The following is a 25837-nucleotide window of genomic DNA, read 5'->3' on the forward strand; positions in this document are numbered from 1 at the left end:
GTAAGAAGAATCTAACAGAGGGCCCAAGTGAGAAGTGAAACTACACAATGAAGGCAAGAGGTGGTTTCAAAAGAGCGTGCCAGTAAAGCTGTGGGAAGTAAGACCGCTGATCGGCAGAGGATCCCTAATGCCCTCCTCAGCCTGAAAGACATCTAACCCTAGCTGCGTTTCTGGCACGATACATTATCATGATTGAAACATTATCATGCCCGTCTGATAACCCTACTAAACCAATCCTTCATGTTACAAATGGATGCTTTCTGAAGAACACACCCAGAGAACAGCAAATAGGACTTCTAAATCTCTTCTTCAGTTTGTCTTGAGTTTTTCGGAGACAGAAAACTATCTATATCAACAGACCACAACTGTATTCTCCCCTCCTGCCCAAAGATCTCTGCTTATCTTTAAGATTTCTTCACATCAGTCTTTTTTTTCCCCAATTCTTGTTACTTCCCCATTTGTTTTACTGTGTAGGAAGCATCCAGTTTAAGAAAAGCATGACGAAATCACCCCAAAGTCTGCTAACTCTCTAAAAACGGTCTACAAAATTAGAAAATAAAGAAAATAAGGACAAATAAAGCAACTGCAACATTTGAACAGCCTTAAAATCTTGTGCTAGAGGATCCATTTAGGCTGGCTTGGCATAGCAAACACAAACACAGTCATTGCATGGCAAAGAATTACACAAAGGAACCCAAGAGGTGACTGCACTTTTCCACTAGAGCTGTGATCTAAGATATTACGAGTCACGTCTTCTCAGACAAGTCGATTGTTGTCAGATTTTTTTATCTTTATGCTGCCACTTGCAGTAACAACGCAGCATGTATGAACAGCTGCACCGTGAGCTCACTGCCGACTAGTCGTTGAAGCAGTTTAAACAATCAAACAAAAGTACAGCTATAATCAGTGGAAATAAGAAAAAATACAATGACACACACACACACACACACACACGTACAGCTGAGGCATAAAATCAGCTAATGAAACGCAGACTGATGCACTTTTTATCTCCCCTTCAGGACTCGTTTGATTTCTGATTCTGATCCTACAGCAGGAAAGGATCCTGAAAGCTTGCGAGGTCTATAAAGCAGCAAACTTTGACTTGAAGTAACCACATCCACTGCTTCCACTTCTGACTTTCAGAGACAGCCCCTAATAACGGTCTCATAGGCACAGGAAAGAGACCCAGGAGCCTTCAAGAAACATGTGAGAGCGGCACGGCCTGTCCATTGTCATATAGAACAATGCTGGTGCAAAATGTGTCCACATGACAGCATTTCTCAGGAAGTACTCTGCCAGATCACATCCTGTTCCAGAGACAAGGTACGCATAACCACAGATGAAGAGGGGGTAAAAATGTGGAGCAGGATTCGCTTTGCACTCTTTGTTTTGAACCTGTTTATCCAGCTCAGGCCCATATTTGATCATTATATATATATATATATATATATATATATATATATATATATATATATATATATACAAATATCCAAACTGATTTGCTTTGGTTTCATTCAGTTGAAGAATTTGAATTTTCATTTAAGACCAGGCTTCTTTACTCGAGCCTGTAAAAATTTGTTCCTGCACAGAATAGCTGCCAACTCGCACCTGATGCCTGTCAGCCAGCGAGGGAGCAACCAAATTATTTTATAGAGATTCATACAGTATTCTCAAACTGGATAAAAAGTTGCAGCTGAGTCCATAAAACAGCTCAGTCATGTCTCCTTTGCTTTTGGGTAAATTATTCCCCCCAGGCCTTGCTGGTGATATTTGTATTTGTGATTCTAAGAGGTTACGGACACAGTGTAACCTGTCGTTTAAGGGGCTTCTTCCTTCATTAGCAGCAATTCTGGACCGCGCTAAGTATTTCTAAAAACTAGCTCATTATATCACTGTGAGGCTAAAAGGAAAGCAATACTTTTTTTTTTAATGTAGGGCAACAGCCCAGTTGTTCACGGGTGTTTGGTTATACAGAAATAAAGGAGACATGGATAATTGATAGCCTCTAGCCAATCAGGAGTGAGTATTCCTTTTAGCTAAGGTACAAGGCTTTAAATAAACCATGAACCAGAAAACCCCCATCATCTATTATGTCTCCAGGATGTCACTGTGACATTTGAAGGCTTTGAACTTGTAATATTCAACTGTTTTCCACATCTCCAAGCCTCATCAAAATATACTGTCTGTATCAGCCATTTATATGCCACAGCACCCCCTCCTCTTCCCATCACTCTCCTCAGCAACATCCAGGCCTGAGATTTAAAAAAAAAAAAAACTGGCCCTTTTGTTGAAACGACTGCAGAAGAGAGCTATATGTATAACCCTATTTCGCATGTATCAGTTATCATTATGTGGTAAACCGAAAAAAACGCACTCCCCCGTCCCTCATTTGAATTTTCCTGAAACATGCGAAGTGAGAGCAATATAGCGTGCGTCCTGTGTTGACGCCTGCACGCCACCAGGCATGACTTCTCCACCGTGCCGCCTGCTATAGTAGGGTATGTTGCTCCAAAAGAGCAACGCGCAAAGCAATGTCAAGTCATCCCCGCACGACGTAGGTGAATCTGCATCCAGATGCAGGAGAGCAGCAGCAGCAGCACACCAGCCTTTGCCTGCTGGATGAGGTTGGGGAGGGGGGGTAACCACATGGATCGCGTCGTACATTTGTATTTGTCTCACAGGCCCCACTGTATGGAGGCAAAACCAAGTGCAGAGCGCCATACACGAACATATACATATATCTATATAAATAAAAGCCGTGAGTGCCTATTGAATGTGTGCCATGAGGCCAGACTCAATACAGCTGCACGGCACGGTGCTGGGAACAATCCAAGGAGCTCCGGGCAAATAAAGAATATTCTAGAGGGATAGTAAAACCCAACAGGACAAAGCAAAACTTCATTATGAGCTCCTTTTATTGTTTTTTTTTAATGTTTATTTTTGAGTCACCTCTACACAGCGAGCCAGCAGTAGCCCGTAAAGCGACAAAATGTGCTCGGCTCACTGACACTGATAGGGCGCCTCAGCCAATATTCAGCCTGGGAGGCGGACATAGCGCTGGGGCTTCATGACTCCGCAATTTGGCTATACTGCTTTCTATCTCCGGACGGGGCTTATGCACGGAGCCCGTGCTCGGGAGGAGGAGGAGAGGGGGAAGCTCATTACCTCTAAAGTTCGTATTTCCTGCTGTGTAAGGTCGTTGGTGGCGGCGCATTTGGTGCGTAGCCCCTGTAAGCTGGAGATGGAGATATCAATCATATTCTGGATCAGTTCGCACTGATGTAGCGCGGCCATCGCTGCGCCACCGCCGCTATCCCTCTCCGGCTGCTCATCACTCTCGACCATCTTTCCGCCTTTAGCAGACACACTATCCATTCCTCGGCATTGGGCACGGCTGGAAGGGCTGGAGTCAAAGTGTTAAGCTAAAAAAATGTAAAATAAAAATAAATCAAACATATGCAGCAGTCCGGCGACGCAGCGACCTATTGTGGAAGTTAGCTGACAGCAATTGTCCCCAGCTCCGAATCTGGAAAAAAAAAGAAAGAAAAAAAAAGAAAAGAAAAGAAATGGAAGCCCTGTGTGCAAACAAAAATGTTGACAGAGATGAAAATAAGGTGCTCGACGGTGACCCGGGTCCAAAGTCCAGTGAGGCTCGACTGAGAGGATACTCAAAGCTTCCACCGACACAGCTCTGACAGAGGCTTCCACCGTCTGTCAGCTGTTGGGAACATCATGGAGCGCGGTGCAATCTGGGAAATGAAGTCATATGGGTTACACCAACGTGCACTCCTCTGTCGTTCGTTAGTAGCTCACGCAAGAAAGCGAATGAAGAAAATGAAGGTTTTGAGAAGTATTAAAGTAACTTGGCTTCCTCCTATTTATTTTATTTATTTTTTGTTGCATTGCAAGGTAGGAAAAGCGTATTAATAATACAATTAACGACGGCTTAATTGCATTAAACTGTTTTGATATGATGATGTTCTGATCCACTGTCACGTAGCTTACTGGCACTTATCGGGGTTTCTGTTGTTTTAAATGTCCGTGCTTCTCCTACTGGGACCATTTTTCAGCTGGGAGAAGATTAGTATGCAGGGTCACAGGTAGAGAAGCCTAAATGCAGGGGCGATTCTAGGATGAAAGGGGGGGGGGGGGGGGGGTCTCAGCCTCCAATCATAATGTAATGCATACAGTACACGTGTCTGTGTAAAGGCCATTAGGCTCAATGATGTTCTCCAGAATTTTTCAAAGTAAGTTAAAGAACTATTTGTAGAAAAGTGAGTGAGAGGAGAAATGTGCTGCTTCAGTCTGTTAACCACATAAAGACAGTCCATCTTACTTACGCAACTACTTATCTCTTACTTCTACTTAAAAACCTCAGTGTGACTGCACTGTAACATCACCACATCAACAACTGTGGACATTTAAATCTGTGTTAACTGTAACCTGCACCCACTCCAACAGATATCCATTGGTATCCATTCAGTAATACCAAAAAAACATGAATATTACTTTATTACTGTGATTTTTTTTAGTGCAATTTAGGGATGCTAAGTACCCCCCACCCCCCAAAAATAGGCCTAAAATCACCAATATACCTAGATAAATAAAGATTATGTAAATGACTTTGTATAGGTCTTACCTTGTAACAGGAATGATCTTTGTGTTTCAAAATGACTTGACACCATTCATGATAGATATGTTTGACAGATTATAGGCCAGCAGGTCATTTGAGCAAATAGTGGAAATCGCTTTTTGGCAGCAGAGCAGATAATAAAGGAACTGCAAAATAATGCAAAATATACTGCTGTGGTGCTACGAGGACGTCCAGGCCTCAGCATACTCCCACTTTTTCTATTCTGATTGCAGATCCGTACAGAGAGGCAGGGCAATTCTAGAGTAGCTTTGGACACCAAGAATAATCACCACCTTTCACCTCACTTGCAGCTCCATACACTGTCATTATACTGTGTGGAGCAAAGCTGATGCACCAGAAGAACTATTTGGATAGGAAATTTAGCAATATGATTACAAGAGTGCCGACTAGTATATTCCCATATTCCTTTTATTTGCATTTATTTAAAGACTGTGAATCAGTGCTGAATCCTCAGCTCATCAGATCAAGCTCACAGACTGTAGGTGACATCATAACTGCATAGTGAAATATACAAGGTGTACTTTGAGTAAAAATGAGCTTTACACCCAGAGAATAAAGGATATGTGCATATTTAGTACATTTGTATATGCATATTTGGCACAAATGAGACTAAAAAGTGATTTTATTGTCATCCTCACAGAGCATCGAAAGCCATAGGATGCATGGAGGCAGAAATGAAGGAATAACAATTTGTTACTGCAAAGTCGAAGCCGAGGTAGGTTGTCTGTCCTCATATCAGGACAGTGCATATTATATCTGTGGGGGTGGGATGAATTTGCAGGTTTCCACAACCGTTAAGTAGCAGTACACATGGCTTATTGCTGCAATGAGGGTGTGATGTTCCTTCCTTTAATATACCCTGATTATACAATGGAACGTGAGTCACTTCTCATGTAGCCCTGTGTTCCTTCTCCTCCATCTGTCTGTCTCTTCTCCTCTTCTGATTTGCAGGGAAAATGTAACTGTGTCTTACACTGGCCAAAATAAATAAATAAGTTACACCAGTCCAAATATCAGCCACACATGGTAGCACATAGAAATCAGACAGTGCAGAAGTGAAAAACCAAGTAGAGGGATTAGAAACCTCACTCTGGCTGTTTTGGTACACCACTGAGTCAGCCTCAAATCACTAGAAGCTATTAAAGTCAAAATGAACAACTTTAGTTCGGCTTAAAATAATCTGTAACCCGGCTGTATTAAAATGCTATGTTTATTAATGCACATACAGTATAAGCGAGTTCTTTAAATTTAGAATCATGGGTTGAGAAAGGTGACGCTGATAAGTAGTCTCTTTATGTTTGAAGTTTAATCAATATTTACTCACAAACCACACATGTCAAGTTGGACAGACCTAAATCTCGACTAAAACACAAAAGAGACTTACTAGGAAATCCGACAAGCTTAGATTGCTATATGAAATATTAAAATGTAAGTCGATTAAACTAAGCAGCTTGTTGAATTGCCTTATCTTTTCAAGGTGGCACTGTAACTTTCTCACAAATATATTAGAAGTACATGTAAGAGCCTTGCTGTAATGGAATGAAACAGACACAAAGTCTCACTCTCGAGCTATTGTTGTTGTTGGTCCACCACTTTGTGAATTCAGCCTTGCTATATTAACAGCACAGATTTGATGATGAAATGCCAGCAGGACACCACGCCAATTTCAGCTCCTCTCTGCCTTCAAAATCAAGTTACAAAGCGGTAACAGAGGGATCATTGTAATTAGGGCTTTACAAAGAAAACAATACTAGTATGTTAAAAGTTTCTCTTCCCGAGGACATGCTCTAGTAATCAAACACACCGAGCAAAATGGAAAAGATGGTTATTCTGTGTTTCGAAATATAATGACAGCTATTTTTGGATCCTGTGTCTTTGTAGGGGACATAACTATTAAACTCACATATGACAAAAAGGTGAATTTTGAGCAGTTTTTATTTTTTACCTCATGTGCGCTCTTTCTCATGAAACATGTACCGTATTGCTAAGGACAACAAAAAAAGAAAAATCAGTCTCACCATTTGTTCTTCCTCTCTGTTTTCTGTTTTTGCTGCCATTTTTTCCCCAAGATTTTGTTTCCATTTTAAAGGATACTTGAAAATAACTGGCCATTGACCTCAGAAATAAGATTGTACATCATGTAAGAAATCCCACAAGTATCTTAGTGGAGCATAAGCACAACGGTCAGCTCGCTTGACACAACTCAGAGAGCTGAGGACGACATGATCCTTTCCCAGCCTCATGGTCTCTTAAGCCCTTTAAACTGTTGTACTATTGGACAGTCAAGGCACAACACGCAGCACGGAGCTCCCGGCTTTAGATTAAATTAGACCGTAGACAATCTAATTCCATCTCCTTTGCTAGCCAGGATTCCCATCGCCTTCAGGTCTTCAGAGGGTTAGCCCCAAAAACAGCATTTAAGACCCGCGACCTCTGACCTGGAAAGCCTGCCCACGAGGCCTGCAGCATAGCTAACAAGACACTTGTCTCATTGCACTGTTTGGATACTTATCCCAGGTGCACATAGCTTTGTAATACCTTAAGAATTTTCTATAATTCTGCACAATTTTTACATCAGTGAGACAAAACATCACAAGTCAGGCTATTTATTTAGCCCAGTAGTAATTATCCAATCATAAATGTTTTTGGATAACAGTTTCTGGATTACAGGCAGGAGAGTTCACCTGAACTTCTTCACCATGAGGTCTTTTTGTTGTTGTGTCCCGCAGAGTGTGGTGTGGTATTGTCTTGTTGAAATAAGCAAGTTCTTCCCTGAATGGCAGCATATGTGGCTACAAAACCTGTATATATTGTTCACAGGATTAATGGGACCTTTGCAGATTTACAAATTACTCATACCATGTGCGCAGATACCATCACAGATGCTGGCTATTGAGCCAGATGGTCTCTCTCTTTGTCCATGAATGCAACTTCTGTGATTTCCTAAAAAATATTTCAGTTTTAGTGTAACTTAAAGGATCAATTCAGTATGAGTTTTTTTTAGCCTTTCAGTCCAGTTTTTCTTCTTTAATGAGACTTCTGTAGATGATAAAATCATTAAGCGTCCATAGCATTTTAAATTGTTGGCCTATGTGCCCACAAAGCCTTCACAACTTGATGTCCCACTCCACAGCTTTACTGTAGAAAAGCTCTGGGAGCTCCTCTGTTATTTCGCCCAGTCCTGTTTCTATTTAGGATAATTAGTTGTGAAATGTTCCACTGGTGGGAAACCCATTCTTAAGAATTTTGTAACTTTCCAGTCTTTTGTTATTTACAGCAAGCAGGTTTTAAATAATTTGATCATCACTGATTGCCGTTTTTACTGGTATTTTTAACACAACTTCCCAGTGGAAACCTTTTAGTTTTTAGCTCTTATTTATCCAGAAATACAGTCTTCTGTGTGCTTCCTACTTTCATTACTTTAGTTATAAATACTGCATTCAAAATTTTGGGTCAGTTAAAAAAAGGTGACCATCATAAATCTGCTTTTGCTTTTGTTTTTTAAAACTAACTATACATACCAACATTTTACATTAGCTAAGAGGTGAATTTCAGTTGCTCCATTTTATTTTGAAAGAATCAGTGAGATTCAAATTCAGGACCATTTTTAAGAACTAATTTTACAGTTCTTAAATATGTCCATCAACAGCATTTCGATTAATTGTTGCTCATAGAAAAGTATGATTTACAGTGCCAGAAAAACACACTCAAATGGTCTGATGCACTTAGGAAACTAACTAAAATAACAAAGAACAAATGTATAGGAAATACCTTCACTTTTAGTCCCTTATAAATGAAATTTAAACTAATACTGAAAATAATAAAAGTAAACTGAACACTTAAAAAAATGGAAACTAAAATAAGAAGACTCACCCTGCGAACTAATTGAAACAAAACTAAATGTAAGAAAAATGTGCAAAATAAAATAAAGCAAAACAAAAACCAGCTACTATCACTCTGGCTGTCAGTTTGGTAAATAAATGTAATTTTAAAACAATGTTTTCAAATACAGACCTATGTACACACTGTTTGATGTGATTGCATGAATCACAACTTGAATAAAGAAGTAAGACAGCAGTGAACTGCAGCTGATTTCTCCACGCCACACTGTGGCCAACACCACCATCTGCTGGACATCTGTTAAAAAGAGTGTTAAAGAACTTCCATTGGATCAAGAAAATCAAGAAAATTAGATCTCTTGAAAGGATATGCATAGTCATAAGCAGTCATTATCAATAACATTAAAAGTCTGTGTTTCACACACACCAGCAGTGGACATTAAACACTTGAACAGAGCATGTGTTGGGCTGATGGCTTTCATGGTTGATTAACAGCACCTGCTCCAACCAGCCTCTCGGTTTGTTTCCTGCTTGGTAATCATGCTGGTGGAACAGTTTACCCAATTCAGTCAGTTCAGCTAGCAATGCAAAGAATACATTATCTAAGAATGAAACATGATTTTGTGTGTGTGTGTGTGTTTGTGCGTCCAACATGTGAAGGCCAGTCTGTTTCAGAAAGAGCTGTTCTAACAGTCAAAACCGTTCTTACAGCACATCACAGTGAGAACACATAATAAGTTAACAACAGTAAGCATAAGTACAGTACCACAGCTGGTCTGGTTTGAATTTTGTTGGCTGTGATACAGTTGAGTTATTATCCAGTCTGACCTTGTATGGAGTCATCCTTCAACTTTTTCTTTTTTTTTCTTTTTAGATAAACTATTATTTTAAAAATATTCAAAATCTTATTCCACTTAAAGTATATAGGGTTCCAGTGGCTTGCAAATGTTAATATATGTTACACAAAAGGTTTATACAAATCTACATTCTTGCTTAATTCAGAAACCTTTCTTATTTTGTGAAATATTAGATTTAAACTCTTTCAAACATGTATTTGAATGCAACTCTGAGAAACATTTAGAATGGATAAACAACTTTGTCATTGTGTGCACAGCTACTGTGTGTATGCTAATCAAATCTAGGGAAACTAGCTGATGCTATAAAGCTCAGGCCCACATTTTCTTATATGCTGTTAGGAAAATGGGGAATAGGTTTACTAAAACATGAGCAAATATATGTGGAAAACAGAGTTTGTACAATCTCAAGCTCGAATGTCTATATTTAATACAGCTCTTCTGGTGTAATGGCCTACCTCTCCCCCATTTCCCTTCTTTAACAATGGTGAATGCTGATGAAGCGCTAATGAGTGAATGAGCCACTCTTCCACCAAAGCCATTTCTGATGAGGCTTCAGTGAACAGTAGATGGATCAACTTAAGGGACAGATGAATCTTTAATCTCTATTTTTCCTATTTCTTAACGATGTGACCTTTAGGTAATGTTCATCTGCAGTTTTTAAATTATTTTATTTATTAAGGGAAAAAACTACCCAAACCTACCTGGCACTAGCTAACAAAGTAACTGCCCCCTAAACCTAAAGTTGTTGTGCCACCTTTGGCAGCAAAAACTGCAATTAGATGTTTGTCATGGAGGAATTCTGCCCCCCTCTTATTTGCTGAGTTCTTTTAATTCAGAGACCGTGCGTTTGTTGGTATGATGTTCTTTTAATTTTTAATTAAATGCTGTGTTAGTTTGACCCCATGTGTAACGGGAGGCAATCCAAAAAGTTACATTTTTGTCTAGTTGCCTCAGAATATTTTCTCAACAGACTCTGACCATCAAGATGTTCTGACTTTAACTGAGACAAGTGAGGCCTGCAGTTCAGACGCTGCTCTGGGTTCTTTTCTGATTTCCTGAATGAGTCGGCGATGTGCTCTTGGGAGTCATTTTGGTAGGCTGCCGACTACTGGGAACGTTCACCACTGTTCCAGGGACAATGAATCTCCCCAAAGGTTTAGGAACGAGTTTGTGGCCCTTTCCAGACTAATACATGTCAATGTTTTTGTTTCCGTTTCTTTAGATCATGGCATGTTGTTTTTTGTTGTTGTTGTTTTTGTTAGATTCTTTAGCCTACTGTACTTTGTCCAACGGGTTCTATTTAAGTGATTTCTTGATTCAACAGGTCTCACAATAATTAGTCCTGGGTGTGGCGAGTGAAAAGGAAAGGATAATCAGCAGCACGGAGGGTTATAAGTTTCATTAAGCTCCTGATATGTTTGTAGTTACAGTGCTGTCTTAACTTTGAACTATACTTAATACATAAACACATTTGATAGTTTTCTTTTATTTAGACAACCCAAATAAAAGGCACATAACATTGCGCATGTTTATGTAATAATCTGACAAACGTACATTTAAAAAAAAATGTAGGAATGTTTGACCTTTCTGCTAGTCAGAAAGCCTAGTGTCTCATATATACAAAATTATCAATGTTAATGTTCTAATACAAAAAATTTATAAAAAAGGTTATCTTTCACATCTATTGTAACTACCTTATCCTTGGAACTAAAATAGTTTTGTACAAAGATATACATTCAACTGCTTTCACAAGTGTCCTGGAATTTCCAATTAACCATTTTCCTTAAAAATAAAGAGATGTTCAATTCCACCAGAAATATTTAGTTTATCACATCATTATTGTTTCAAATTTGGCAAACAGGCTATTATAGTGTATCTACGTAAATATAACAAAAAAAAACAAAAAAAAAAACAAAAACGCTAGACTAATATTTTGTTTAAAACAAAACTTGGGAAAAAAAAAAAAAAAAAAAAAGGACAAACATGCATATTGCATTTTTCAGTATAAACTCTGTCAACTCAGAAGAGCTGAAACACTGCTGAAATACCATGGCATTCACTAAAAACAAAAAACAAACAAACAAAAAAACCCAAAAACAAAACAGGTCAACAGCTACAGTGTTCGGGGTCATGCATTGTCAGTCTCGCCCTGTTGTTTCAGTGGACACAAACTTGCATTTGATTAAACAGTTCCCAGCCACATACTGTACCTATGCAGACTGAGACTTTAAAGGAAATTTAAAAAGGTAAACAGCATGTATTCCATTGTACAGTCATTTATCATTTTAAATGGACGGCTATTAAAAACAAAACAAAAAGTCTTGGACAACTTCTTCCTCACTGAAGTCAAACCCCACGATGCCAAATCTTTTAGGGAATCCAAAAAGTTACATGGAGAGGAATCATGACACGTGGTAGATATCAGTATAAAAAGAACCGCGTTCATGAGTAATGGGGCTTTTCTATACGTTTCCTGAGCGAAGCATCCTTAGCATATGGTTGGGGATGTAACAGAAAAAAAAGAAAGAAAAAAAAAAAAGTAAAAGTGTGCAGAAGAGTCAGCCAAAAGTATGCTGCTTTAAAAATTAAAATAAGGTGACACTTAAAATCAGACCTTGATTAATGAAACATTCAGTTTGAAAATCATTACTGACATCCATTGTGTAATCAAAATCACCAACACTGAGGGTTGGATTCGAAATTTTAAAAGTTAAAAATTGTTCAAGTGTTCCCTCGGTTCTTTTGTTTTTGTTTGTTTTTTGAGCAGTACGTTTAGTCACCACCATGGTGACGGGTAACAGCCTGAAAAAGCTTCACTGCAAGGCTTTCCAAAATCAGCCACTAGATGGTGCTCAAGTGCTTGCTGTTGCTGCAAAAAACACTGAGACGCCACTTTGATCTTCAATAATACTGCTGTTCACCTGTATGCAGGATATTCTTTCAGTGCAAGATTCGTTCCATTCTGAATTCATGAAGAAAACCAAAAAAAAATTAACACTACAAATAGGAAAATAAAAACAGAACTTTGTGTGTCCATACATATAAAAACAAAATAGAAATATTTCATAGTCAAGAGGACAGTGTCTTGATATCCACTTGCTAAAAGCAAAAATTAAAATGCTGACGTGGAAAATACATTACTATGTCAACTGTACAAGTTAGTCAGTGTACCTCAAGAGCATACCTATTATCTGAGAATACAAAAGAAATGCTATAGCAATGTGAAAAAATATTCTTCCATGCAAGTGGAAGCTGCTGTCCCTTTTACTAGACTCATTTCCTATAACATTAAATAGTGATTACCAGGCTATAGTTAAAAAACAAAAACAAAAAAAAACAATATACAAAGTAACACCCAGAGACTTTGGGAGAGAACTTGTAAAACATCAAATACAGCAATTTATAGTTATTGCTTCAGTTCATTTCCCATCTCCCTTTTACAAAAAGCACTGATGTGTTTTCCTAAGGAGTCCTCGAGGATGAGGAATCCTCTCATTTGTCATAATACAAATCACAGTTTCATCGTTCTAACTGACTACACTAAGTCTTACGGCTGTCCTGATTTCAAGATAAATCCTACTCAAATTCTACTCTTATTCTGCGTCCCATGCCAGTCACTTAACCTCGGTTGGGACACAGCTGGGACTTGGTGAGCTCCTACTGGGCGCACAGCTCGTGTAAATATTCACTTCAGAGCTCGGAGAAGTGAGCGCTGTTCTAGGTGAGAAAGAGCCGAGCCCGTGGTTCAGCTGTGAGGACAGGAGTCTCTTGTTTCACTTCATTTTCCCTTTCTTCTTGGCCAGTTCACCTCGCTCCCTCCTTTTTTATCTTTTATTTAATTTTTTTTTTTTAAATTTTTTACCAAGGTGGGGATGAAGGCAAGACTTGGGAGAGAAAAGGCATGCTATCCACTGGCCTCATGGCGATGTTGAGCGGCCCGGCTATATTCATAGGCATCGGGGTTGTGATCGCGACAGGGTGGGCGATATTCATAGGCGCGGTTGCCGGGATGTTCACGGAGGCGATGTTGACGGGCCCAGTGATGGTGACAGGGTGCTGGAGGCTGACTGGAGATGTGATGTTGACCGTGTTGGTGCTAATGTTCATTTGTGCGGCGATGGTGACGGGGTTGTTGTTGTTCACATTGCCCCGGTTCATCGCTGAAGTGATGGGGGCAGAGATGGTCACAGGTGTGGCTGAGGCAGAATTGCAGACTTCGTTACCGTCTGGAGAAACCCAAGAACAAGCATTTTACTTAGCTTTGCAGCATTTAGCAAAAACAAAATAAACACCATTATCTTGCACTTTGCACAAATATTACAGCAATAGCGAGGATCAGCACTGGTCAGTGGTGCTCAACATGTACAGGTTGACAGCTTTTATGACAACTGCAGCGGTATGGTGACCAACAAAATGATTCTTGCTAATACATAAAGAGACTGGCATTTTATACTTTTTTTTTTTTTTTTTTTTTAAAGTCTGCACTCTTGAAAAAGGCTGCAAAAAGCTACAAAAGAGAAGAGCATGAAATTTTAGGACAACGCCTTAGACGGTTTGAGCTAGTTTCAAAAACCACATTTTTCTAAAAATGCTCTCCACTTGAAGCTCTGGCAAACTCACAGCCTGTACGATATTACTGCCTTTATCCCTTATTGCTTACAGTAATGCGAAGGCAATATGCAGGGATTGGTTTCCATTGTTTTTAAATGCACGGCCCTATGGTGCTGCTGTATTTGCTCCCAGTGTGTGACGAACCTTTGTTACAGGAGTTAAAGTTGGTCTGCCCGTGAGTCTTCAGATGACTGGTGATGTAGGCTGCGCTGAGCATCTTTCCGCAGATACTACAGGTGACTTTGCCTTCATGTCTAATCATGTGGGAACGGAGTCTGTCTTTGGTGGCGAAAGCAGAGGTACAGGCCTGGTGTCGCACAGCAGATGGGGTAAAAGGTCAGTGCAGTGAAATCACAATATTAAAAATGATTAAAAAAAACAAAACAAGCTGCAAAGTAGCCATTTTTCTCACCGTTACTTGACATTTAAACGGTCTTTCTGAGGAATGCACATGCTTCACATGGCAGCTCAAGTGGTCTGGCCTAGATAAAAATGACAACAAAAACATGGTTAAAATTTAAAGACGATACATTTGAGTTCCATTAGATATAGATGAGACAATTTGTACTTCATTGTGTGGAGATTTATTTATAATATGGTTTCTGTAACCCAACAAAAAGCTACATAAAAATGGCTACCAGTTGTAGGGCTGGTATAACGTCTGCTAACACTTTTAAAAGACTTCACCAAATTCATTTGACATTTATTTTGCTTGTGATTTAAACAAACCTATATGTTGTTACAATACATACAACAAGTGTTTATAATTTACTAAATGCGCATCATGGACGTGCACAAGCATAAAGTGAAAAGCCTAACATGCATTACAAGTGCAGAAGTGTACGGATGTGCTCTGTTTACTTAGATAATGAGGGGATGGGCACAAAAAAATCCCGAAAAATTCAGTCAATGGTAGTTAATTCTCCATGATCAATCGTGCGTAAATTTGTTTGACCTACTTTTGAACACACACACAATGAAAAGAAAGGACGTTTTTGACATGATATTTGAATAAACTGACAGTTTGATTATTATTGCTGTGCTTAGTTCCTAACATCCTTGTTATTACACATATATGAAAATGAAATGAATGTGAAGTTCCAGGAATTTTCTTGATACTTCTTAACACAAGTCCTAATCTGAATTTGCATCTCTCTCTGAGGATTAGAAGAAGACCACGTATGGCACAACTGTTGTTCAACAAACAACAATAATCCATGGCTGTGCTGACTTGTGTTTCTGATAAGAGCATGTAACTGTGCCAAAATATGATGTGTATATTTATAGGTATTAAAAAATGCCTTTAAGGGAAAACTATTATAACTGAGCATATAGAGAAGATCTATATTGCTCCTTTTGTTATAGAACTTTAAATGGGGATTTGAGAACACTTAATATTTACTTACACCATGACTGTACTGATATACCTTGTCTATTACACCAAAAAAACCCACTGAAAACTGGATTAAGAAATTGCTGAAACTTGTCTTCTGTATTCCAAGTGTTCAAGCTTAAACTAAAGCTTCATAATGTGTTTTTATGTCAAACTAGCTATAAAAACAAACAAACATACATATAATTTGCAAAGTTCACAGGAAAACTGCTTGAGATTTACAGCGAAAGGCCAACATTCACAAACGTCTTTGTGGCACTGATCCTCCTCTGTCAGCATGTCAGTTCTAGTGAAGCTGTGAGCTGAATCATGTTAGAAGTGCCATAATGGAGTGAGCAAGAACTACTGCTTTGGCAGCTGCTTCCAAACCGGAAAGTTTCATGCTGCTGGATTCCTTTCTTTTTTTCTTCTTTTTTTAAAAATAAAATCAGAGGAGTCAAGTAGGATCTTCTCATGGGTGCCATGAACCGGAATAAAGATTTTTTTTTTCCCCCTTGCCCCACTGATGAGGAGAGCAGACTCCAGACAGTGCCCGTCTACAGATCCGGCTGAGTGGCAGTGACTCAATGCCCTGTTACTCAGTCCTCATTCTCACTTTCCAGTATGCTGATGAATCGCTGCCCAACGTCACCATGTTGGAGGCATGCCTGAGATTGCCCTACACAGCACAGTGCTAATGTTACCGCTTGGCCAGGGTACACTGCTGATGTTTTTGTTGAAGCTGTGTATTGCGGCACACAGCTTGCTGTTTTGTTTTTTTTATGTTATCACGACTCTCTGCTAAATCAATACTGATTTATGTACACGTCAGGTTTAACAAACACTTGGCTTTTAACAAAATTTTAAATGTATGTCACTATTAAACCTTCTTAAAGTCATTACTTCATGTTAAATGTGTTGACCTAAACATTACCGCATGGTTCAGTGAATTCCCAGGGGAAAGAGTCTGTGACATGCTGGCGGGAACTGCAAAGTGACAAGTGACGCCTCCCCCTCCTTTGGTACTTCACTGGTGCTCTTCCATGTGCGACTTTTTAAACATGTGGTTGAAATGGCGTGCAGGGTCATTACAAGTACAAGTTTAAACTGCTAACCCCAGCAATAAACATTTAAAAAAAAAAAAAAAAAAAAGGCCACATTGGAGCAACACGGACACTAGATTGACATATATTTGCTCTATATATCACAGTTCGGCTGACTATTCCAAACACCATGATGTGAATAATTCACTTACAAATGTACAAGCTGTTGGGTAGCAGTTCAGTGTACCTTTGGTAAAGCATGAAATATGTAGAATCTAGCATTTGCATTCAAAACCAACTGCATGCATGAAAGATGGTAAAATTTAATACTTCAGTCTATTAAGCATGATTTTTTTTTCCTTAGCAGAAGCCATTTGTGGACTGCCAAGGACACACTCATAAAAGACTGGTTGTTAGAATGTATTTATCATTATTTATTTATTGAAATTCTGCATAGACAAGTCAGGACTTTTCCCTATGACCCCAGAATGCAATCACCAGAGGGTGAAATTACTTTTTGTCTCCCCTCCCATAAGAATAAATTAGCTCTCAGATGCACATTTCCTGTTTATAGTAGCCTTGTTAGTTGTTGATTAAAAGCACAGGAATAGAGCAGAAGGGTTGTAAAAACAGCGCCATTTTTTCATCAGTTTATTATTTTCTTGTGCCACTCTGTATTATCAGTGTGGCTGACATTCTTACTGCCTACCAAACCCCTTGAAGGACTGATCACATGTACACACGAGGAGTGCTACTAGCTTCTTAGTGCACTCAGTTTCACAATTCCACAGACAACCTAAGTAAACTCATCCCAAACAAACTAGTGGCTAGTGCAACAACAAGGAGGGATTCCCAGTTACCCTGGAGAACACTTGGTCAAGTTTGTGGACAGGCCGATTAGCTTAGCTGAAAAACTCCAGTAAATAAAACCTAAAGCACTTCATTTCTTGCTCCATATTTGAGGGCTGTTCTTTGTCTAAAGTTGTCAATAAACTGACAGCTCCTGCTTTAGGAGACCAGCTGTAGTAAAAAAAACAAACAAACGAAAAACCCCAAGCAGCAAACTACTAAGTTGGTATTCTTCACATCTTCATATGGACATTTTCCGTATCAAAGGCAAGACTTCACTTTGGTTTTGAACCAACAAACACTTGCAGCTGCCAGTAGTTGATTATTGTAAGCTAATGGGTCCAAGCTACTGTGGTTTTATCTGCAAGCAAGCTTGAAGCCTGACAAAATGGATGCTTGTGGGAAACCAGCTGCCACAACAAGGTAAGGTTGTTTCAAACATCTTCGAGACCTCGGTGGCCATAACATGTTTTTAGGACTTCTTGTTCTTCTTATCAGTGCAAATTATTTTTTGTTTGGGGTTTTTATCTCAAAATGACATTTAGACCATCTATTATCTGCATGGTGGTACTGTATAATAAAGAATGTTATGCCATTATCTAACAGAGACTAAAACTTCATCCAGCACCTTATGAGCTAAACGATTGTAATTTAAAACAGTAATCTTATCTCCCTATGGAATTCCTGTGTCAGTCTGGATCCCTATGACAGACCTGTTTGGCAGGATATTGGAAAAACAAATTCACATTGGAGATGCTCAATGTGGAAAATTCATTTTTAACTAGAGACATACTGAACAATTTAGGTGTAGAATTAACAAATACAGACAGGTGAGTAACTGAAGGGAAAAACTGACAGCAGCTGGAGTTGAACTAGTGATGACTGTTGTACTAGTTTCCTTACAGATCAAAGGACAAAAACCTGATCCTTACCTGGAAAAGCCTTTTCCACACACAGAACATACGTAGGGCTTGTGGACACCCCCATCGTGAGAGCGAACATGGTAGGTCATGCGGTCCTTCCTTTTAAAGCGTTGCTGGCAGATGGGACACTCAAAAGGCTTCTCATCTGAATGGGACAGCTTGTGACGATTCAGGTGGTATACGTCGCGAAAGGCTTTGCCGCACATCTCACATCCATGGTTCTTCTTGACAGGTTTGGCAGGTTTCTTCGGGACATTTTGCTGCGGCACATTGCCCATTGCAGGTGATGTCATGATACTTGTGCCTGAGGAAACAGAGGTTGTTGCTGTGGAGAGGATGCCAGCTACTGTGGAGATGTAGGAAGAGTTGCCGTTGTTTTCTCGTGGCATGGTGCCGATCATGGGGACCATGGTGGGGGCTGTTTGGGCTGTCTTCTTTGGACGTGAAACCATCTTGATACCGGTGTGGCTGGACTCATGACGTCGCAGGTGGTAACTGTCGCGAAAGGCCTTGTTACAGTAGCCGCAGACAAAAGGGGTTTTGCCTTTGTGTTCTTTCTTTATCACAGGCACAGGAAGCCGCTGACCACCTCCGCTGGCGACATTGTCTTTGAGAAGCTCAGCAGCATTGGCAGGTGGCTTCTGGTCTATTTGGATAGGCAGGATAGGCTTCTGGTCAACTTGTTCAGCTCCTGCATTGAGAAGTGGTAGCAGGCTGTTCTGGGCCACCTGGTGCTGGTGGTGGAGGGCTTCATTGGCCTGCTGATGAATCAAACACAGAGGGTTTTGGTTGAATAAAGATGAATACTAGACTTCTACTTATAAAACAAAAGTAACAAGGCACTAAAGATAATACTAAAGATTTAATAATAATAATAATAATGATAACAACTGCGAGAGAAAAATAAAGTCGCCATAATCTAAAGAAAACAAAAAAAACAACTTAATAATGACCAAGAAACAAAAAGCGTTGAAGCCAGGTGTTCCCTCACTGGAAAGTCTGACAACTCAATAAACACAATATGTGTTAGTAATCTTTTACAGAATACAAAACAAGAACTAGATGGGTTATTAATGAGGCTGGTGCCGCATGCCACTAATGCAAAAGAATCCAAATGTGCTGGATGAAAAAGGATACCATCGTGACGGTGCTCACATTCATCATGTGACTGCAAAACAGGCATACCAAATAAGAGCCGTAGCAGAGCGCAGTTTAACTACCAAGAAGGCTGCTAAAGAGCAGGCCATCATCTCAGGTACCCAGCTGATTTGGGATAACATTACTTCTGCTCCATTGTGTAAGTAAAGGAGTTAAACGACAGGAAAATAAAGGGCAACAGACAAAATAAAACTTTACATCTGGAATAACTGCTTTGAGATTTTTTTGCACCCCCCTGGCGATCTGCAAGTACAAACCAATGCCAGCTACTGCCGCAGCACAAATGGGATGAAATGGCTGGTTGTAATTAGCAATAGCAACAAGATGCTAAGCTGGGTTTTCACTCATTTAAGTAATCAAATTTCCTGACTAAATGGATCAGAAACAATTTGAGTTTTGTACCATTGCTGTGACCAGCTAAAATCATCCATGACTGTTTGGGCGTACTTGGGGCAGAATGGAGCTAGTGGAAGCAGTATGAAATCCGGCTGCCTTATTTTCTTAAAAAAAAAAAAAAAAAAAAGACATCACAATAAATATCAATGGAGTTTAATTCAGTTAAAAAAAATCTATCACACTTCTCATAACACTTCGTTCTTTTTCATATATCCAGATATGAAAAAAAAGAAACACAGTTAACATCGTTTTTTCAGCGAATGGACACACTCAGGACTACTCTGTCGGTGTTGTCAACCACCAGCGAGAAAAGCAAGCTGAAATACTTGACCTTTCTCTTTGAGGTTCAATCATCCATCGAAGAAGGCTAGCCAAGAAAAAAGTTGCAAAAGAGGAGACGGGACAGAAAAGAAAAATGAACCTCACAATGTCCTCCTTATGTCATCTAGCCTATTGTGAAAGACACAAATCTGAGCAGTGATGCACTCGGGCCTCAGCAGGGGATCTTTGTATGCTCATCTTCATTGATTTGGCTCATCTATTCATGGGACGGGGACATTGTTTATCCACACACTACTCAGCGAAACTAGCCGTCATTCCTACATATGCAATGGGACCTGGGAACTCGAGGAGAATGCCACCCATCCATTTGTCTGAGCACCTGCTTACACTTGCCACCTTCCAGGATTAGTCATCATCATGCCAATGCTAACCCGTCCGCTGGCACACCAGGGGTGGGGAGAGCTTTATGTTTGGGTTGGAGGGGGGAGGTGGGGTACTAGCAGTGAACCCCCCTTTGTGAAGCTTGTGAACAGCAGACGTAGCCAGTGTAGACAGCCTGGCCCTCTATGCAGAGGTGCAGGGCCTGTAAGCTGCTGTGCCTTCATGCAGCTCTGACCATTTTGACACAAATGCGCTCTGACAACTGGGGCTGCTCCCTCATAAATAACATCAAAATGGAGGGAGTGTCCTGATGGCTCCATGGGCCACTGTAGGCTTGAATTGCGCTCACGGTCTGAGTTAGATTATGCGCTGTCTTTCTTTAGTCTTTTGTGCCACACTCTACAGCTGCTTGCCGAAATCTCAATTTTTCCATCACAGGCAAAAACTGATGACAGGGATGAAAAGGGGGGCAGAGAAAGAAACAAAACTTCTAATTACATAATTTGTTTTTCGAGTACATCTAATTTTTGAGGGGTTTTTTTCTAGGTCCTTCTTTCAAGTTCTGAATGTTTTTGGCTGCCGTCTAGTTTGCTTAGTGGGCAAACTTCTGAAATGTTGTCAATCCCCTAATTTTTTTTTAATGATCCCAAAAAGTTGTACTTCAGGGTTCATTTGGTTAAGGCGTATTTTTTCGTGCAGATATTTGAATTCTACTAAGACTGAACAAACCTTTAAGGACATTCAACAAAGGCTAGTCTTCTAAACATCCAGAATGGGTGGGATTTAACACCCCTATAGCTAATAGGTGTGCTGTATTACAATGAGCAATCGCTGTGACGTTGAGACAAAAAACATGTCAAAATAAATAGATACATTTTAAAAACACCATAAAAATACAATGTACCCAAAAAACTATGAAACGCCTAAACATCTACAAAAATAGCCAAGCAGATATACCCTGCATTTCTGATGTAACCCATTTTACAGACCTGTGCTTTTCATTTCAGTCAAAATGACCAGAATTATATTGTACCGTAAAAACATGAACCTTCCATATGAGCAGTAAAGTTATCTTTTTTTTTATTTTTTAAACAAAGTTAATAATAAGTAATATATGTAACATATTACCTTTGTTTAAAAAAAAGTAATATACGTAACATAATAACAAGGGGGGGCCAGCGACAAGCAAAATACTCTGAAAGTTGGAGGAGAGAGAGAGAAAAAAAAAAATAGAATACATGATAGTGACTACCAAGTCTAAAGCTCTAGCAAGAGCATCCAAAACATGTTTTATATAAACAGTAATTGTGCAATTTCAAAAGGGGTTGTTTGTTATGAAGGTCCAGTTTTAAGCAAAACAAACACTTGGAGTAAGTGATACTTGATAACATCCCTCACTAACACCATGCTTATGCACACTCTTTCAGTGTCATGTAAGTTGGGTATTATTTCAAGTCAATGTGATTACTGAAAAATGTAATATTTTCAGTACAGTCTAATCATCTGATGAGTGTCATTTTGTTACTGAGATTTGCCATCTGAATGTTTCGGTAAAATAGGGCAAAACAGAAACAAAGAATCTTTTACACAATTTCCACTTACCATAAAGCATTCATTTTCACAGTGGGTTTCTGAGTGGCTATTGCAGTTTCTGGAGAAAGCCAAAACTGAGTTTCGTGCACACATGGATTGCGTTATAACTTTTCTCACTTACCTAAAAGGGTTATTAGTGTAACACTTCACATATCCAGATTCAGAGTGCTGAAAGCAACATGATTCACCAATTTTCCTGAATGTAGCCTCACAAACACTGGACCCTCCCATCTTTTTAACATGTTTTCCCCACATTGTGCATTTATCTGACAGGAGGATATAGAGCTGGTAATATTTAAGCTGGTTTACACAACAACACAGGTCATTTAAAACACCTGACAAAGCTTTTCAGAAAATATCACCAATTTTCATATAAACTTCTTGTTTACAAAAACAAACTATGTGTTGAAATGTGTTGAAAAAGAATGAAAAACAAAGTTTAAAAAAATGCTTCAAAGTGTTCCAGGAGCCTGAATTTAAAGGCACACTGATTTACATGAAACTGACACAGTAACAGTGTGAGGTACATAATACACGCAGGGCCTCTGGCTAGACGCCAGATACTGCATGACAAATGACATTGTCTGTCTGCCTTTTCAATTATGAAGAAATAGTACACAAAGATGTGAATGAACGACCACTCCGACAGCAGAGCAAATTATCAGAAACTCAGGAAAAAACAAAAAGTGTCCAAAAAGCAGTGAAATGAACACAACTTAAGATGGATTTCTTTAAACTATTTGCCAAAGTCAGCTATTCAGATTCTTTGCAACCATTGATGTCCTTACACCAAGCAGTGAAAGCTTAATCAGAGCATTAATGATCAGTTTTTTCCACACTTTAGAAGACTTTTAAAAACAGAAGTGGCTCGTTAGCATGAAAACTATAAATTGTGCACTTATACACAATATCCTGTTTCCCCCTGCTGTCATTAACATATTTATTTATTACACAAAATATATTACTATTAGAAATAAAGATGTTGTGAACATTACAAACGCAGATTTGATGGGTTTACTGAAAAGTAATTTTTGGGAATGATCCTGAAGTTACTGGGAAGTTCCTCCCACGAGGAGAACTTTGCAACACCCACTGAAGTGTTGAGTCAAGGCGAAAAATTAATTTTAAGCACTGGAAATACACAAGAGACCGCAGAATAGTGGTAAACCTGGAATAATGGTGCGTATTGGGAATGGAAACTAAAAAATATATATTTATATTGCATTGGGGTTACACAAAAACGGACTCAACTGTAAAACATGAAATCTTTATCCTTACAAAACTCATTTGCTCCATGTTCCCGAGCTCATTTCTTGTAGCCTAGGTAAGGCCATGCGATTGAGAAGCTCACAAATAAGAGTGAACAATAGCCTTCATTCTTAGCACATATTGAAATTCACTAAACCGTGACAGATATCACTCTAAACCGCAGCACTCGCTTTCCTTCCCAGCACGCATTTATTCATTTCGTAACGCCGTTGCTAATTTCAAATGCGCCTCTTCGCTGCTAGTGTTAGCTGATGTTGTGTGCATAGTTTGAATTCCTTTCCACCACGGTCACCAGAATAAATAGCTTAGTTAATAAGCAGAGAATCTGCACAGCGCTGGTCGTCAAGTCTTGTAACGTTAGTTTTGCAAGCTCATTATGGCAGCCTCGCCCACATTAAGCTAAATTAGCCAGCGAGTGTAATTAAGGTAGCCCGAACATCGTTAGCTACTTGGCTAGTTAGTGTCGAACCGGCTGGAGCAGGCGGAAAGTTCACCGCGGACTTGAGAACCGCCGTTAGTAAATCTCAGCAGCTAAAAACCTCTTAACCAGAGATTTGCCAAATCTACAATGCGTGTTCTGTTATCCACGCTACACTGAAACATGTCGCAGCGTTACATCTCATTATCCCACGGCGCCTGATCAAAGCCTTCAGTCAAAGGGGGGGAAAAAAAACAGGTCTGTCTCGATTGTAACGGTGCAGTGGCGTCTCCTGCTTCACTCCAAGTGATCCCGCATGTTTGGCTCCGGCTAGGCAAACAAACTTAAAAAAAACAAGGAATCACAAACGCTGTCGAAGTATTAAACGCAAATACCCAAATGTCGTCGGGGTATGAAAACATGCCGCTTTTCAAACAATGCTTGTAGAGATTAGATTTTTTGTTCTAGCGTCATTCCCAAGCCTCACAGCTGGAAGCCTGGATTCATATACCATTGTTTTGCTTGGTTACTTGTTCTTGACATTAATCGTTTAAAAACTGGATTTACCACTAAGATATGAAGCCGTTTGCAATTCTACGGTTGTTTTACCGACTATTCCGGTTTCCCTCCAAAAGAGACAACTTACTTGAAAAAGAAACGTACTCCAGCTCGGCTCCATTTCCACACTTACTAATTCTGTAGGAAACCTAGTAGAAGCCTACAACAAAGCAACCAAACATGGCAGCTAAACAACTTCCGGTGACCTCAAGGGCTGAACCACTTTGCGCAGGATTTGGCGGGGTTCATTAAATTTCGTATTTTGAAATGAATTCGTATGCGTAACTCGTGAAATATAAATTAATCACCAACAAGAATAGCAACTTACGATGTATGTTGAATTCAAATTCACAAGAGATTGTATGAATTGTTCCCGTGTTATTACGATAGTAATCTGGTGGCGTTGGATTTTTAAAACACCCCCCTGGATGGTTTTTGCTGATGCTGTGAGGGGAATTTGTTATATTAGATTGTCGCATGTGGCTGGGAAATGATTGCGTTTCAGTAACGTTTCGTCCTTTTTAAAAGGGAAAAAAAGATGCTAGCGTGTTGTTCTGCATTATAAACAGTTGGGCGGTCGTCTTTCCCACTGTGCCAAGTGTTTCATTTTAGAGAAGTAATTTGAGTGCGAGTTTATTTTCATTCATGTAATAGGGATGAATGAAAAGGCAGAGCCATAATATCCTAAATTTACTTTTTACGTCATGTACACTTGGGTTCAAAGTGATTCTAGTTCTATCTTTCATCATTACCTGCAGAATCTGACAATTAGTATTTACCACAACCTCGAGGTAATGATGCAAGCCTCAGATATGCTTCTGAATAGATAAAGTCCTGTAGATGCTGTTTTTTGCGTGAGATGACTTGTACATTAAACAAAAACAACATTTTTATATAAGCTCTTGGAAAATGAAAATTTTCACTTTCTAAAAAAGGGCTTTCATCCTTTATTTACAATTCACACACATACACACGCACGCACACAATGCAGTGTAATCCTTAACTGTCATCCAAATGTCAATTGTCATTCACCATCCAACTGTATAAGGAATGGTAATATGTTAGGGACTCAGTGGTAACTGACAGGGAATGAGTCATAGTTTCCTTGTATTGTGTATGGTGGTGTGAGTCAGATAGGTTTCATTCCTTAATCTTAGTCAGGTGATAAGAAAAAGTTGATATGACATTTTTCTTTGGAAATGAATAATTCATTAACATTCTCCACTGAAGCTGACCAAGAAGTCCTCATAGATAGAGACAGACAGTATAGATGAAAAATATATGGTAAACCATACACGACTAAAAAAAAAGGTACATAGACTCTGCAAGACCAGTAGGTGATGCTACAAAACCTTAATAAGCAACAGGAGGTCTTACTACTTCAACAATTCCATGTTCCCTGTTAGATTTATAATTTCATTGTTCATACAAGTTAAATAATATTCAGAATGACTGGTAATGCTGTTCAAAAGTTCAAAAAGTATTGTAGTTCATTCTCAAAACCTTTCTAATGAACATTGGGAAAATAATAACTGGACACTGTGGGGATTTTTCACTTTTGATTTTGAGATTTAGGAAGAAATGTATTACAAAAAATTGGCAACCTGTTCAGGGTGTGCCCTGTCTCTCACCCT

General features: G+C 39.3%; 2 protein-coding genes and 1 long non-coding RNA gene across 8 annotated transcripts in view; 1 reads left to right on the forward strand and 2 right to left on the reverse strand.

The window, feature by feature from the left end:
* Positions 1–8151, reverse strand: part of ksr1a (kinase suppressor of ras 1a) — a 32734-nt gene extending 24583 nt beyond the window's left edge. For 2 of the 6 annotated variants that reach the window (XM_085174191.1, XM_085174189.1), the window contains exon 1: positions 3166–3849. In XM_085174191.1, coding sequence (XP_085030317.1) covers positions 3166–3375 — 210 coding nt within the window. In that variant the 5' untranslated portion in view covers positions 3376–3849. Of the gene's footprint in view, positions 1–3165; positions 3850–6672 lie in introns of those variants that run through there. The other 4 variants (XM_085174187.1, XM_085174192.1, XM_085174190.1 and 1 more) reach the window with 4 other exon arrangements.
* On the forward strand, positions 3991–11895 carry LOC146509560 (uncharacterized). The gene is made up of 2 exons (XR_014876387.1): positions 3991–6358; positions 6396–11895. It is a non-coding gene; the product is annotated as an uncharacterized LOC146509560 (long non-coding RNA).
* LOC146509561 (vascular endothelial zinc finger 1-like) lies at positions 10563–24423 on the reverse strand. The gene is made up of 5 exons (XM_085174194.1): positions 24292–24423; positions 18158–18909; positions 14374–14443; positions 14106–14268; positions 10563–13576 (listed from the first exon to the last, which is right to left on the reverse strand). Exons 1-5 carry the CDS (start codon positions 24322–24324, stop codon positions 13209–13211), a joined length of 1386 nt encoding a protein of 461 aa, XP_085030320.1. The 5' UTR covers positions 24325–24423; the 3' UTR covers positions 10563–13208.
* Positions 24424–25837: the final 1414 nt, after the last annotated feature.

This window comes from Neolamprologus multifasciatus, chromosome 10, assembly GCF_963576455.1.
Source record: "Neolamprologus multifasciatus chromosome 10, fNeoMul1.2, whole genome shotgun sequence".
NCBI classification, from domain to species: Eukaryota; Metazoa; Chordata; class Actinopteri; order Cichliformes; family Cichlidae; genus Neolamprologus; species Neolamprologus multifasciatus.

Coding starts and splice junctions, on each gene's coding strand:
- LOC146509561 (XM_085174194.1), bottom strand. CDS start 24,324: ATGGAGCCGAGCTGGAGTACGTTTCTTTTTCAA. Junction 18,910..24,291: donor GGAGTACGTTTCTTTTTCAA/GTAAGTTGTCTC, acceptor TTGATTCATCAG/CAGGCCAATGAAGCCCTCCA. Junction 14,269..14,373: donor CGTTTAAATGTCAAGTAACG/GTGAGAAAAATG, acceptor GTGCGACACCAG/GCCTGTACCTCTGCTTTCGC.